Raw genomic sequence first — 17,548 nt, forward strand, 5'->3', positions numbered from 1 at the left:
ATGTAGGTATAAAAAAAGTTTTAAAATTGAGTGAAATGGAAGCAAAAGACAGGCTGTAGTTCTGTTGTCCCTAAATGTTGGCGCTTAAAGTTATCACCAGCAAATGTCCAACATGTGTCCATTAGCAAATGTCCAACATGTGTCCACCAGCAAATGTCCAACATGTGTCCACCAGCAAATGTCCAAAATGTGTCCATTAGCAAATGTCCAACATGTGTCCATTAGCAAATGTCCACCAGCAAATGTCCAACATGTGTCCATTAGCAAATGTCCACCAGCAAATGACCAACATGTGTCCATTAGCAAATGTCCAACATGATTCCACCAGCAAATGACCAACATGTGTCCATTAGCAATTATCCAACATGTGTCCACCAGCAAATGTCCAACATGTGTCCACAAGCAAATGTCCAACATGTGTCCATTAGCAAATGTCCAACATGTGTCCATTAGCAAATGTCAAACATGTGTCCATTAGCAAATGTCCAACATGTGTCCATTAGCAAATGTCAAACATGTGTTATTAGCAAATGTCCACCAGCAAATGACCAACATGTGTCCACAAGCAAATGTCCAACATGTGTCCATTAGCAAATGTCCAACATGTGTCCACAAGCAAATGTCCAACATGTGTCCATTAGCAAATGTCCAACATGTGTCCACAAGCAAATGTCCAACATGTGTCCATTAGCAAATGTCCAACATGTGTCCATTAGCAAATGTCCAACATGTGTCCATTAGCAAATGTCCAACATGTGTCCATTAGCAAATGTCCAACATGTGTCCAGCAGCAAATGTCCAACATGTGTCCATTAGCAAATGCCCAACATGTGTCCACTAACAAATGTCTATCGGCCAAATCGTGGCTCGATAACGAACTCGGCTTTGGGATTTATCTTGTAGACGTCCAGGACTTTGGCCCACGGGTCGATTCTACGGGAACCTGGAACAAACGTTCGCTCAGTAGTCAAAGTGACTAAACACAGATACAGGTATGATCTCACATTAGTCAAAGGAACTACACCCAAATAAATGTATGATCTCATATTAGTCAGTGACTACACAGAGATTGGATGCAACCATCCATCAATAATTGGCCTACCATGTTAGTTTTACAATAATATCAAAGAAAGTCTGCGTCATGCTGACATCAGTAATGACCTATGCTGAATGACATCAGAAATTACCTATGCTGAATGACATCAGAAATGACCTATGCTGAATGACATCAGTAATAACCTACCTAAGTCTGTGACATGTTGAATGACATCAGAAATGACCTATGCTGAATGACATCAGAAATGACCTATGCTGAATGACATCAGTAATGACCTACCTAAGTCTGTGACATGTTGAATGACATCAGAAATGACCTATGCTGAATGACATCAGAAATGACCTATGCTGAATGACATCAGTAATGACCTACCTAAGTCTGTGACATGTTGAATGACATCAGAAATGACCTACGCTGAATGACATCAGTAATGACCTGATGCTGAATGACATCAGTAATGACCTGATGCTGAATGACATCAGTAATGACCTGATGCTGAATGACATCAGTAATGACCTGATGCTGAATGACATCAGTAAGGAACTGATGCTGAATGACATCAGTAATGACCTATGTTGAATGACACCAGTAATGACCTACCTAAGTCTGTGACATGCTGAATGACATCAGAAATGACCTACCTAAGTCTGTGACATGCTGAATGACATCAGAAATGACCTACCTAAGTCTGTGACATGCTGAATGACATCAGAAATGACCTACCTAAGTCTGTGACATGCTGAATGACATCAGAAATGACCTACCTATGTTGCCGCCCTTCTCATGCAGGTAACTAAATCTCTTGTGGCAGTGACCTACCTATGTTGCCGCCCTTCTCATGCAGGTAACTAAATCTCTTGTGGCAGTGACCTACCTATGTTGCCACCCTTCTCATGCAGGTAACTAAATCTCTTGTGGCAGTGACCTACCTATGTTGCCCCCCTTCTCATGCAGGTAACTAAATCTCTTGTGGCAGTGACCTACCTATGTTGCCGCCCTTCTCATGCAGGTAACTAAATCTCTTGTGGCAGTAACCTACCTATGTTGCCGCCCTTCTCATGCAGGTAACTAAATCTCTTGTGGCAGTGACCTACCTATGTTGCCCCCCTTCTCATGCAGGTAACTAAATCTCTTGTGGCAGTGACCTACCTATGTTGCCCCCCTTCTCACGCAGGTAACTAAATCTCTTGTGGCAGTGACCTACCTATGTTGCCCCCTTTCTCATGCAGGTAACTAAATCTCTTGTGGCAGTGACCTACCTATGTTGCCACCCTTTTCATGCAGGTAACTAAATCTCTTGTGGCAGTGACCTACCTATGTTGCCGCCCTTCTCATGCAGGTAACTAAATCTCTTGTGGCAGTGACCTACCTATGTTGCCGCCCTTCTCATGCAGGTAACTAAATCTCTTGTGGCAGTGACCTACCTATGTTGCCGCCCTTCTCATGCAGGTAACTAAATCTCTTGTGGCAGTGACCTACCTATGTTGCCGCCCTTCTCATGCAGGTAACTAAATCTCTTGTGGCAGTAACCTACCTATGTTGCCGCCCTTCTCATGCAGGTAACTAAATCTCTTGTGGCAGTGACCTACCTATGTTGCCCCCCTTCTCATGCAGGTAACTAAATCTCTTGTGGCAGAACTCCAGGCTCTTGGGGGAATAACGGCTGTCACTCAGTTCTTTCATCATCTTGACTTTGCTGGAACAATACAATAGTCACCTGACACGTGTCTCTGGTCACGTGTCTCTGGTCACGTGTCTCTGGTCACGTGTCTCTAGTCACGTGTCTCTAGTCACGTGTCTCATACACTGGTCACGTGTCTCTCATCACGTGTCTCTCATCACGTCACTAAATGTTCACTTTATAATAGACTTTTTACACTTTGTTTGACACATAACATATTCAAATAACTAACAAAAATGAAGTCTAGGAGAGGGGGGGGGGGTGGCAGAATTTTGCATCGGCGAACTACATGGAGGAGAGGGAGGGGTGCGTTTAGAAATGTCACGCGCACATTGAAAAATGTGATTATTTCAGTTGAAATTATGGTTACTTTAATATATCAACCAAATGGTTAACTTATAAACCGTACAGTTTACACCCACAGTTGTGAACGACAACTTTAATCGTTGATGTGGCGGTGTACAGTTATCAGTGTGTGCCCTAGTGCAGTTGAAGTAGAGTTCATCTTTTCTTTGACCTTTCTTTCTATGTCGTGTCAGCACTATGCCCAGCCACCTTCTCCCTAACCTTTGTCAGGTTCCCATCAGAACCGAGTGTCATGATGTCATCTGATGTCAGGATGTCACCTGTCTGATGTCATGATGTTCAGCTCAATTCTCTGATCACGTGTTCAGCTCAATTCTCTGACCACGTGTTCAGCTCAATTCTCTGATCACGTGTTGAGCTCAATTCTCTGACCACGTGTTGAGCTCAATTCTCTATCACGTGTTGAGCTCAGTTCTCTATCACGTGTTGAGCTCAATTCTCTGATCACGTGTTGAGCTCAGATCTCTGACCACGCCTGGTATATTTCAGACCGTAGATGACGTCACTTACGTTTCAAAATGGCAGACGACGTCGATAGCTGTTGTCTTCTCGTTAATTTGTACCGGGCCTTCTTTCTTGGGCAGGTGAGGCGCCTTCACTATGATCTCAGCTTTTTTCAGTCCTCGCTAAGTCGACGGCAACATTTTTTTTAATGCATAAAAAAAACGTTTTAATAACAAGCTTTTATGAAATAATGCACTAAAGAGGAGAAAAATAAATAATCTTCTTTAAAAATGTGATAATACCCTTCAATTTAAATAACCAAAAAGAAAAACGTGTATCGCTTCTTAAATTTTTGTAAAGGTATTCAATAAATAATACAGTGACCCGCGCTTTTCTGTATTGGTATTTAAACAGTAGTGTTTTATTATAATAATATATTTAAAGAAAATCATTTATTTTCTCCTTTTTAGCGCATCATTACATAAAAGCTTGTTATTAAAACGTTTTTATGCATTTTTTTAGTACTTTAAATTTGTTTTAATACAAGAGAGTTGCTTGACTAAAAACTGTCGCGCACCAAATGATAGCGTATAATAATTCATAAAAAAATTAGTTAGGCATCCAATTAAGTCAAATTTGATGTCAGATTGCATTGTAATTGGGCCTTGACCCACTTGCCAAGTTTGAAACGAATCGGTCAGTTACAAGTGATCGAAATTCGCTCGTCAGTTTCGATCTATGAACGACTAGGAACTAGGGTAAATAAAAGCTTGTAAAAAACGCATTTTGAAAATCTCATTCTAAAAAAATTGTTTTTTCAAATTATTTTGTAACAAAATTAATTATGATCTGACACTTTTTTTACAACACGTTAAAACTAAATGAATAATTTAAAAAAGTATCGCTAATTGTGGGCTTTTGTTTTAAAAAACTTAAAGTATTGTTTTTATAAATAAATAAAATAAATATATATATATATATATATATATATATATATATATATATATATATATATATATATATAGTGTCTCTACACCATGCCCAATGAATACACCATGCCCAATATGTACACCATGCCCAATATGTACACCATGCCCAATATGTACACAATACCAAAATGTACTCACTACACTTTCGTCTGGCTTCGCCTGAACACCATCAAACTTATCTTTAGAAGTCCACGGCTGAAGGGAACAAAGGCAATATACATATATATATATATATATATATATATATATATATATATATATATATATATATACATATATATATATATATATATATATATATATATATACATATATATATATATATATATATATATATATATATATATATATATATATATATATATATATATATATATATATATATACATGTATATATATATGTGTATATACATATATATATATATATATATATATATATATATATATATATATATATATATATATATATATATATATATATATATATATATATATATATATATATATATATATATATATATATATATATAACAATGTCGTTCAAATAACGACTGTGTGTCTATGTCTTGTCAAGCTGTGTCTAAGTCGTGTCTAGCTGTGTCTATGTCGTGTCTATGTCATGTCTATGCCGTGTCTATATCATGTCTACAACTGACCTTCTTGGATAGCTGGACTGTCTATGTCTTGTCTATGTCGTGTCTAGCCGCGTCTATGTCGTGTCTATATCGTGTCTACAACTGACCTTCTTGGATGGCTGGACTGTCTATGTCGTGTCTATGTCGTGTCTATGCCGTGTCTATGTCGTGTCTATGTCGTGTCCACAACTGACCTTCTTGGATGGCTGGACTGTCTATGTCGTGTCTATGTCGTGTCTATGTCGTGTCTATATCGTGTCTACAACTGACCTTCTTGGATGGCTGGACTGTCTATGTCTTGTCTATGTCGTGTCTATATTGTGTCTATGTCGTGTCTATGTCGTGTCTATGTCGTGTCTATATCGTGTCTACAACTGACCTTCTTGGACGGCTTGACTGTCTATGTCGTGTCTATGTCGTGTCTACAACTGACCTTCTTGGATGGCTGGACTGTCTATGTCGTGTCTATGTCGTGTCTATATCGTGTCTATGTCGTGTCTATGTCGTGTCTATGTCGTGTCTATGTCGTGTCTATATCGTGTCTACAACTGACCTTCTTGGACGGCTGGACTGTCTATGTCGTGTCTATATCGTGTCTACAACTGACCTTCTTGGACGGCTGGACTGTCTATGTCGTGTCTATGTCGTGTCTACAACTGACCTTCTTGGATGGCTGGACTGTCTATGTCGTGTCTATGTCATGTCTATATCGTGTCCACAACTGACCTTCTTGGACGGCTTGACTGTCTATGTCGTGTCTATGTCGTGTCTACAACTGACCTTCTTGGATGGCTGGACTGTCTATGTCGTGTCTATGTCGTGTCTATATCGTGTCTATGTCGTGTCTATGTCGTGTCTATGTCGTGTCTATGTCGTGTCTATGTCGTGTCTATGTCGTGTCCACAACTGACCTTCTTGGACGGCTGGACTGTCTATGTCGTGTCTATGTCGTGTCTACAACTGACCTTCTTGGACGGCTGGACTGTCTATGTCGTGTCTATGTCGTGTCTACAACTGACCTTCTTGGATGGCTGGACTGTCTATGTCATGTCTATGTCGTGTCTATGTCGTGTCTACAACTGACCTTCTTGGATGGCTGGACTGTCTATGTCGTGTCTATGTCATGTCTATATCGTGTCCACAACTGACCTTCTTGGACGGCTTGACTGTCTATGTCGTGTCTATGTCGTGTCTACAACTGACCTTCTTGGATGGCTGGACTGTCTATGTCGTGTCTATGTCGTGTCTATATCGTGTCTATGTCGTGTCTATGTCGTGTCTATGTCGTGTCTATGTCGTGTCTATGTCGTGTCTATGTCGTGTCCACAACTGACCTTCTTGGACGGCTGGACTGTCTATGTCGTGTCTATGTCGTGTCTACAACTGACCTTCTTGGACGGCTGGACTGTCTATGTCGTGTCTATGTCGTGTCTACAACTGACCTTCTTGGATGGCTGGACTGTCTATGTCGTGTCTATGTCGTGTCTATGTCGTGTCTACAACTGACCTTCTTGGACGGCTGGACTGTCTATGTCGTGTCTATGTCGTGTCTACAACTGACCTTCTTGGACGGCTGGACTGTCTATGTCGTGTCTATGTCGTGTCTACAACTGACCTTCTTGGATGGCTGGACTGTCTATGTCGTATCTATGTCGTGTCTATGTCGTGTCTATATCGTGTCCACAACTGACCTTCTTGGACGGCTGGACTGTCTATGTCGTGTCTATGTCGTGTCTATGTCGTGTCTATGTCGTGTCTATGTCGTGTCTATGTCGTGTCTATGTCGTGTCTACAACTGACCTTCTTGGACGGCTGGACTGTCTATGTCGTGTCTATGTCGTGTCTATGTCATGTCTATATCGTGTCCACAACTGACCTTCTTGGACGGCTGGACTGTCTATGTCGTGTCTATGTCGTGTCTATGTCGTGTCTATGTCGTGTCTACAACTGACCTTCTTGGACGACTGGACTGAAGCTTTACCCGACATGTACAGCCAGCGCACCTGGTTGACAATCTGTGGGGACACCTGCGGTACACGGGGAAGGTAGGGGTCAGACTAGGGGTCAGAGAGTAGGGGTCAGACTAGGGGTCAGACTAGGGGTCAGACTAGGGGTCAGAGATTAGGGGTCAGTAGAGAGAGTAGGGGTCAGTAGAGAGAGTGGGGGTCAGCAGAGATACTAGGGGTCAGCGGACATAGAGGTTAGCAGCCATAGGTGTTAATGGACATAAGGGTCAGTTAAACAAACAATTGCCTCACCCGCCAACAAAAAGTCGCCAACAAACAGTCGTCAACAGACAGTCGCCAACAAAAAGTCGCCAACAAAAAGTCGCCAACAAAAAGTCGCCAACAAACAGTCGCCAATAAACAGCCGCCAACAAAAAGTCGCCAACAAAAAGTCGCCAACAAAAAGTCGCCAACAAAAAGTCGCCAACAAACAGTCGCCAATAAACAGTCGCCAACAAAAAGTCGCCAACAAAAAGTCGCCAACAAAAAGTCGCCAACAAGCAGTCGCCAACAAACAGTCGCCAACAAAAAGTCGCCAACAAAAAGTCGCCAACGTACTGTCCACAGCTTGTCCATATAGTCCATGTAAAGACGGCCAATGAGGATGGAATTTTTCAGCCGATCCTCTCCGTCCCCCTGGAACTTGCCGGGTGTATGGAGGACGTCCTTCAACTTCGTGGCCACCTGAACAGACGGCCTGTCCCCCTCGTCTTGTTTGTGCTCAGACAGGTCCGGGTAACACGTCATTAGTTCCCGGTAACATAAATAACATATCGCCTGGGGATAAATAACATATCGCCTGGGGATAAATAACATATCGCCTGGGGATAAATAACATATCGCCTGGGGATAACTTGATGTTGGGGCGGGGGGGGGGGGGTGTTCCAGTTCCAGAATTCGCAATTTGTTGTGTACGGAATTCTCTGGTGTGTACACCTGCTTGTACCACCCTACATGTACATCTACCTGTGTATTTGACGGCTATACATCTACCTGTGTATTTGACGGTTATACATCTACCTGTGTATTTGACGGTTATACATCTACCTGTGTATTTGACGGTTATACATCTACCTGTGTATTTGACGGTTATACATCTACCTGTGTATTTGACGGTTATACATCTACCTGTGTATTTGACGGTTATACATCTACCTGTGTATTTGACGGCTATACATCTACCTGTGTATTTGACGGTTATACATCTACCTGTGTATTTGACGGCTATACATCTACCTGTGTATTTGACGGCTATACATCTACCTGTGTATTTGACGGCTATACATCTACCTGTGTATTTGACGGCTATACATCTACCTGTGTATTTGACGGCTATACATCTACCTGTGTATTTGACGGCTGCCACTAACGACCTACCTGGATAGTGTCTTGGTGCTCTCGGCGCATCATCAGGTACATGTAGTTCAACACCTGAAGCCGGTGGATGTTCTTCAAACCTGTGAAAAGGTAAACAATGGTCAAATTTTTGGCTAAAATTACATTTATTTATTTGCCGGTGGATGTTCTTCAAACCTGTGAAAAGGTAAACAATGGTCACATTTTTAGGCTAAAATTACATTTATTTTTTTATTCTTTTTTATTTTGGGTCGGGGGGGGGGGGGGGTAGTTAACTATTCTAAGCAACTTTTGCTTGTAAAGTTTTGTATGAACAAATTATTTTTTTTAAGGAAAAATGAAGTGTTTTAAATGTGCATCAAACACACTTTTTTATACTAACACATAAATGTAAAAAAAAAATTCAGCGGAGTTAAAACTGTTTTCAAGCTAGACATTTGTAAACAAACGATCCAAAATGTGTTGAGACGAGTCACGTGCAAACCAAAGTTTGGGGTGGAGGTCCAGTAGCACAAGACACAGGTGTAAAACCCGAACCCTAGTAGTTATAGGACGTCAGTAATGACGTCAGGGGTTCGGTCATGTCATGGACATTTTACGCCGAGTACGTCCGTGTCACAACATTTAAAAAAATATTTTACATTTGTAAAACAAATCAACAGGCGAGTGGGATCTTGAGATAAATAAATGGCATCAGCCTGCAAGCGATGGACGGAAGAATGTCAGACTTACCGGCTACCGGAATGATTATCGCCAGACTTACCGGCTACCGGAATATTGCCAGACTTACTGGCTACCGGAATATTGCCAGACTTACCGGCTACCGGAATATTGCCAGACTTACCGGCTACCGGAATATTGCCAGACTTACCGGCTACCGGAATGATTATCGCCAGACTTACCGGCTACCGGAATATTGCCAGACTTACCGGCTACCGGAATGATTATCGCCAGACTTACCGGCTACCGGAATGATTATCGTCAGACTTACCGGCTACCGGAATGATTATCGCCAGACTTACCGGCTACCGGAATGATTATCGCCAGATTTACCGGCTACCGGAATGATTATCGTCAGACTTACCGGCTACCGGAATGATTATCGCCAGACTTACCGGCTACCGGAATGATTATCGCCAGATTTACCGGCTACCGGATTATCGCCAGACTTACCGGCTACCGGATTATTGCCAGACTTACCGGCTACCGGATTATTGCCAGACTTACCGGCTACCGGAGGGAACTCCTCCAGACGGTCGACGCTCGTCATCTTTTCCGGCAACTCACTGAGGAACCTAACGAGGGCTGCAGCGATGACCTGAGGCTCGTACTTGTCCAGCCTAAACCTCCCAGAGTAGTAGTTGTCGTTGGCGTCTTTTTTAAACGCCTGCTCAAACACAAATACATATATACATACATACATACATACACACCAAAGTATTGTCAAAGCAAAGTCTAGAGAACACACGTACACGTACACGTACACGTACACACAAACACAAACACACATACACATATACACACATATCAAAGTCTCATTCTTCAAATACATAATAATACACACTCTCAACTATACCAATACACAACTATACCAGCAAACAATTATGCATACAGACAATCGTACACACGGGGACAATCACACAATCATCCAATCAGCAGCCGCCTTACATTTGTATCGACGCCAGAAGGATTGAACATCTCTCCCCGAACATCGTCGCCCTCAACGCTGTCAAGGTAGAGGATCATCTAGAGGAACGGTGGAGGCATCAGTAACAGCTGGGCATTTTCGTTGATGTTAAGGGTGGGTGGGTGGGGGAGTAGGAGGGTGTACCGGTGGAGGCATCAGTTACAGCCTGGCATTTTACGTGATGTTAAGGGTGGGTGGGTGGGGGAGTAGGGGGGTGAACCGGTGAAGGCATCAGTTACAGCCGGGCATTTTCGTTGATGTTAAGGGTGGGTGGGTGGGGGAGTAGGAGGGTGTACCGGTGGAGGCATCAGTTACAGCTGGGCATTTTCAGTGATGTTAGGGGTGGGGGGGGTGGGGGAGTAGGAGGGTGTACGCGGGGGGGGGGGGAAGGACAAAAGTTGTGTGGAGGAACCGGTGGAGGCATCAGTTACAGCCGGGCATTTTCAGTGATGTTAAGGGTGAGTGGGTGGGGGAGTAGGAGGGGGGGGGGGGCAAAAATCGTGTTGACGAAGGGTGTGGGAAACGGTTGGGATAGGGACTAGGGTTCTTAATTCTAGTGTTAGAAGAGATTCCTTCCTCAACAATTGGGCCTTACATGTCAACGTGTTATGCGTTGACTCAGTTTTTAGCATGCTTTTATTTTATTTGCTTCCATAGCCTTTGTCCAACACATTTGTTTAATTTGGGAGTTTTTTTCTTTTAGACGGGTTGGTGTCACCAGCCTCGTCTGCCTGGTGTTCGAACTCGAGACTTTTCGGTTCAGCAAACATGAGCTTTACCGACATACTAACCTCCGTCTCTAGTTAGAACTATTTATTTCAGCTGATTACTGCAACACGTTCATAAGATATATGTATGTGTATGTAGGTTTGTTACACCATACGACCAAGACATTACGAGGGTCACCAGTCGTCACAAGCTCACCTCTGTAAGGAAACATGGACTCAGGAATGGGCCGAACTTTTTCCCCATTTTGATATCATGCTCCACAATACTGGCTAGACTGGAGCCGTAGAGCTGTTGAACTAAAAGTTACAGCTGTTGAACTAAAAGTTACAGCCGTACAGCTGTTGAACTAAAAGTTACAGCCGTACAGCTGTTGAACTAAAAGTTACAGCTGTTGAACTAAAAGTTACAGCCGTACAGCTGTTGAACTAAAAGTTACAGCTGTTGAACTAAAAGTTACAGCTGTTGAACTAAAAGTTACAGCTATTGAACTAAAAGTTACAGCTGTTGAACTAAAAGTTACAGCTGTTGAACTAAAAGTTACAGCTATTGAACTAAAAGTTACAGCTGTTGAACTAAAAGTTACAGCTATTGAACTAAAAGTTACAGCTGTTGAACTAAAAGTTACAGCTGTTGAACTAAAAGTTACAGCTGTTGAACTAAAAGTTACAGCTGTTGAACTAAAAGTTACAGCTGTTGAACTAAAAGTTACAGCCGTACAGCTGTTGAACTAAAAGTTACAGCTGTCGAACTAAAAGTTACAGCTGTTGAACTAAAAGTTACAGCTGTTGAACTAAAAGTTACAGCTGTACAGCTGTTGAACTAAAAGTTACAGCTGTTGAATTAAAAGTTACAGCTGTTGAATTAAAAGTTACAGCTGTTGAACTAAAAGTTACAGCTGTTGAACTAAAAGTTACAGTTGTTGAACTAAAAGTTACAGCTGTTGAACTAAAAGTTACAGCTGTTGAACTAAAAGTTACACACAAAGTCCACACACAAAACCCACACACAAAGTCCACACACAAAGTCCACACACACAGTCCACACACACAGTCCACACACACAGTCCACACACACAATCCACACACAGAGTCCACACACACAGTCCACACACAAAGTCCACACACAGAGTCCACACACACAGTCCACACACAAAGTCCACAAAGTCCACACACAAAGCCCACATACAAAGCCCACACACAAAGTCCACACACAAAGCCCACATACAAAGTCCACACACACAGTCCACACACAAAGCCCACACACAAAAACCACCCACAAAGCCCACACACAAAGTCCACACACAAAGCCCACACACAAAGCCCACACACAAAGCCCACACACAAAGTCCACACACAAAGCCCACCCACAAAGCCCACACACAAAGTCCACACACAAAGTCCACACACAAAGCCCACACACAAAGCCCACACACAAAGTCCACACACAAAGCCCACACACAAAGTCCATTCACAAAGTCCACACAAAGTCCACACACAAAGCCCACACACAAAAACCACACACAAAGCCCACACACAAAGCCCACACACAAAAACCACACACAAAGCCCACACACAAAGCCCACACACAAAAACCACACACAAAGCCCACACACAAAGCCCACACACAAAGTCCATTCACAAAGTCCACACAAAGTCCACACACAAAGCCCACACACAAAAACCACACACAAAGCCCACACACAAAGCCCACACACAAAGCCCACACACAAAAACCACACACAAAGCCCACACACAAAGCCCACACACAAAAACCACACACAAAGTCCACACACAAAGCCCACACACAAAAACCACACACAAAGTCCACACACAAAGCCCACACACAAAAACCACACACAAAGCCCACACACAAAGCCCACACACAAAGCCCACACACAAAGTCCACACACAAAGCCCACACACAAAGTCCACACACAAAGTCCACACACAAAGCCCACACACACAGTCCACACACACAGTCCACACACAGCCCACACACACACAGCCCACACACAAAGCCCACACACAAAGTCCACACACAAAGCCCACACACAAAGTCCACACACAAAGTCCACACACAAAGCCCACACACACAGTCCACACACACAGTCCACACACAGCCCACACACACACAGCCCACACACAAAGCCCACACACAACGTCCACACACAAAGTCCACACACAGCCCACACACACAGTCCACACACAAAGCCCACACACAAAGTCCACACACAAAGCCCACACACAAAGCCCACATTGACAAACGACCACCACTACACACGATGCTTACACTTATGATCTTTCATGCCCTTCCTTTTGTGGTACGGGATGCGGAACTTGTCGAGGAGAGCCTTCAGCTCCTGGTAGGCTATCTGTTGGACAATGGCCGCGTCTTGTTGGCCAAGGTCATGGATGTAGGTCACGCCTGTGTCGTCTTGGGGCGGGACGTACGACTGTGAACAAAACATTGTTAACATAACGTTGTTAACGAAATAATGTTAACATAACGTTGTTAACGAAATAATGTTAACAAAACGTTGTTTACAAAATAATGTTAACAAAATAATGTTAACAAAATAATGTTTACAAAATAATGTTTACAAAATAATGTTTACAAAATAATGTTAATAAAATAATGTTAACAAAACGTTTTTAACAAAACGTTGTAAACAAAACGTTGTTAACAAAATAATGTTCACAAAATACTGTTTATAAGATAATGTTTACAACATAAGGTTAACAAAATAAAAATGACAAAATCATGTTTACAAAATAATGTTTACACATTAGAGTAATGGTTAGGTCCATGACACCATTAAAGGTTAGGTCCATGACACCATTAGAGGTTAGGTCCATGACACCATTAGAGGTTAGGTCCATGACACCATTAGAGGTTAGGTCTATGACACCATTAGAGGTTAGGTCTATGACACCATTAGAGGTTAGGTCCATGACACCATTAGAGGTTAGGTCCATGACAGCATTAGAGGTTAGGTCCATGACACCATTAGAGGTTAGGTCCATGACACCATTAGAGGTTAGGTCCATGACACCATTAGAGGTTAGGTCCATGACACCATTAGAGGTTAGGTCCATGACACCATTAGAGGTTAGGTCCATGACACCATTAGAGGTTAGGTCCATGACACCATTAGAGGTTAGGTCCATGACACCATTAGAGGTTAGGTCTATGACACCATTAGAGGTTAGGTCCATGACACCATTAGAGGTTAGGTCCATGACACCATTAGAGGTTAGGTCCATGACAACATTAGAGGTTAGGTCCATGACACCATTAGAGGTTAGGTCCATGACAGCATTAGAGGTTAGGTCCATGACACCATTAGAGGTTAGGTCCATGACACCATTAGAGGTTAGGTCCATGACACCATTAGAGGTTAGGTCCATGACACCATTAGAGGTTAGGTCTATGACACCATTAGAGGTTAGGTCCATGACACCATTAGAGGTTAGGTCCATGACACCATTAGAGGTTAGGTCCATGACACCATTAGAGGTTAGGTCCATTACACCATTAGAGGTTAGGTCCATGACAACATTAGAGGTTAGATCAATGACACCATTAGAGGTTAGGTCTATGACACCATTAGAGGTTAGGTCCATGACACCATTAGAGGTTAGGTCCATGACACCATTAGAGGTTAGGTCCATGACAGCATTAGAGGTTAGGTCCATGACACCATTAGAGGTTAGGTCCATGACACCATTAGAGGTTAGGTCCATGACACCATTAGAGGTTAGGTCCATGACACCATTAGAGGTTAGGTCCATGACAGCATTAGAGGTTAGGTCCATGACACCATTAGAGGTTAGGTCCAGAACACCATTAGAGGTTAGGTCCATGACACCATTAGAGGTTAGGTCCATGACACCATTAGAGGTTAGGTCCATGACAGCATTAGAGGTTAGGTCCATGACACCATTAGAGGTTAGGTCCATGACACCATTAGAGGTTAGGTCCATGACACCATTAGAGGTTAGGTCTATGACACCATTAGAGGTTAGGTCCATGACACCATTAGAGGTTAGGTCCATGACACCATTAGAGGTTAGGTCCATGACAACATTAGAGGTTAGGTCCATGACACCATTAGAGGTTAGGTCCATGACAGCATTAGAGGTTAGGTCCATGACACCATTAGAGGTTAGGTCCATGACACCATTAGAGGTTAGGTCCATGACACCATTAGAGGTTAGGTCTATGACACCATTAGAGGTTAGGTCCATGACACCATTAGAGGTTAGGTCCATGACACCATTAGAGGTTAGGTCCATGACACCATTAGAGGTTAGGTCCATTACACCATTAGAGGTTAGGTCCATGACAACATTAGAGGTTAGATCAATGACACCATTAGAGGTTAGGTCTATGACACCATTAGAGGTTAGGTCCATGACACCATTAGAGGTTAGGTCCATGACACCATTAGAGGTTAGGTCCATGACAGCATTAGAGGTTAGGTCCATGACACCATTAGAGGTTAGGTCCATGACACCATTAGAGGTTAGGTCCATGACACCATTAGAGGTTAGGTCCATGACACCATTAGAGGTTAGGTCCATGACACCATTAGAGGTTAGGTCCATGACACCATTAGAGGTTAGGTCCATGACACCATTAGAGGTTAGGTCCATGACACCATTAGAGGTTAGGTCCATGACACCATTAGAGGTTAGGTCCATGACACCATTAGAGGTTAGGTCCATGACACCATTAGAGGTTAGGTCCATGACACCATTAGAGGTTAGGTCCATGACACCATTAGAGTTTAGGTCCATGACACCATTAGAGGTTAGGTCCATGACACCATTAGAGGTTAGGTCCATGACAGCATTAGAGGTTAGGTCCATGACACCATTAGAGGTTAGGTCCATGACAGCATTAGAGGTTAGGTCCATGACACCATTAGAGGTTAGGTCCACGACACCATTAGAGATTAGGTCCATGACACCATTAGAGGTTAGGTCCATGACACCATTAGAGGTTAGATCAATGACACCATTAGAGGTTAGATCAATGACACCATTAGAGGTTAGGTCCATGACACCATTAGAGGTTAGATCAATGACACCATTAGAGGTTAGGTCCATGACACCATTAGAGGTTAGGTCCATGACACCATTAGAGGTTAGGTCCATGACACCATTAGAGGTTAGGTCCGTGACTAAATGACCAAACTTACTGAAGGAACATCGCAGTAGCCAGCCGATGGTACCCAGCATGTGTTGGACACACCAGGCTTCAGCGCTTGTTTTAAAACTGCGAGACCTCCTGTCCGGCACTGACCAAACAAGCCTCGTGTCTGGCACTGTAGACCGTTCCAGTACTTCAAGCTTTTAGCAGACGTCACGTGCTGGAAATAGCCAATTAATAAAACAAACGCGTGAATAAATGGTATATGGTTATTTCTTGTGACCCTAAGAAAATGTCCCTAAACATATTTAATTTATCTAATTTATCAACAACAAAAAAACACTTTGTAAAACATTTGTCATCTAGAATTGCTACCCAGGAAGGAACCAGAAAGTTTTAACTCCATTTTTAAAAACAATTGTTCACAGTAAAGTTTTCAAGTATATTAAACAATTGGTGAAATGAAATGGTATGAGCAATTGTTAAGAAATGTTCGGTGGATCTAGAGCATAACGGCAATAAATATTTTTAAAAAAACAAAGAAATTTAAAAAAAATTGTAAATAAAAATGTCTACAGTTTCCAAAGTAGCTTACCTTTTCCAGATGAGTAGTTTTACAGGTTTCCTGACACTGGTCTGGGAAAAAAAGTTACAAATGTTTCTATCGCCAGATAAATGTTAATCTAGATCTACCACAACATCATGTGATTATAATAATAACAAATCTAAATCTAGGACTAGATCTAGATCTACTTGAATAAAAAACAACCTGGGGTCTAATTTTCTTACTTATGTTGCTGTATGCACGTAGAGAGGCTAAACATCGGCTTGCATCGCTTGAAGAATTCGTTCCGGCTAGAAGATGCCGGCACGATGCCGGACTTATCCGGACGAATGGAACCATAATATTTACGTATCTCATTCTACCCAACAGCAAGGCCGTATCGTATGCGTATCTAAGCTGCTTGTGTTGAAAAAGACAGCACAAAACGGTGACGTCATTAGTGTTTTTGACAGAAATGTATTTCTACGTTGTGGAACATTGGATAAAACAAAAGGTCTATCGGCAGAAAAGCCAATCAGCACCCACGCTCCCCCCCCCCCCACCACAATCCCCCACCCACGCTCAACACCCCCCAATCTCCACACCCACAACCCGTCATTCTCCCCCCCCCCCCCAGTCCCCCCCACAATCCCCCCACCAACACTCAACGCCTCCCCACCAATCTCCAAACTCACAACCCGTCCGTCCCCCCACCAAACACACTAAATCCCCACCCTCACTCAACTCCCCCCCTCCACACACACACATCCCCCCACACACGTACAACCCGCCACCCACTCTCACCCTCTAGCCGTGAAGCTGGTTGTCAGCTATTGAAGCTGTGATACACCTTGCTTGAAGCTGGTCAATTAAAACTTACACACACTCGCTCACTCACTC

At 42.9% G+C, this 17,548-nt stretch overlaps 1 protein-coding gene across 3 annotated transcripts; it reads right to left on the bottom strand.

Moving 5' to 3' along the window:
• Window positions 1-531: 531 nt before the first annotated feature.
• LOC131936895 (rho GTPase-activating protein 18-like) lies at window positions 532-17,070 on the bottom strand. 3 transcript variants are annotated; one of them, XM_059294000.1, is made up of 14 exons: window positions 16,894-17,070; window positions 16,700-16,740; window positions 16,154-16,324; window positions 13,240-13,402; window positions 11,146-11,246; window positions 10,203-10,280; window positions 9,762-9,921; window positions 8,556-8,635; window positions 7,737-7,955; window positions 7,125-7,199; window positions 4,676-4,732; window positions 3,615-3,730; window positions 2,647-2,753; window positions 532-943 (listed from the first exon to the last, which is right to left on the bottom strand). In XM_059294000.1, exons 1-14 carry the CDS (start codon window positions 17,024-17,026, stop codon window positions 849-851), a joined length of 1,596 nt encoding a protein of 531 aa, XP_059149983.1. In that variant the 5' UTR covers window positions 17,027-17,070; the 3' UTR covers window positions 532-848. The 3 variants fall into 3 exon arrangements, 2 of the variants coding, with proteins under 2 accessions (XP_059149983.1, XP_059149984.1); XM_059294001.1 differs by lacking the exon at window positions 7,125-7,199; XR_009386110.1 differs by lacking the exon at window positions 3,615-3,730 and having other exon boundaries at window positions 855-943.
• Between the last annotated feature and the right edge of the window lie 478 nt (window positions 17,071-17,548).

The sequence above is a fragment of the Physella acuta genome, unplaced genomic scaffold (genome assembly GCF_028476545.2).
Source record: "Physella acuta isolate Inbredline_101_S28 unplaced genomic scaffold, ASM2847654v3 ptg000195l, whole genome shotgun sequence".
Classification (NCBI taxonomy): domain Eukaryota; kingdom Metazoa; phylum Mollusca; class Gastropoda; family Physidae; genus Physella; species Physella acuta.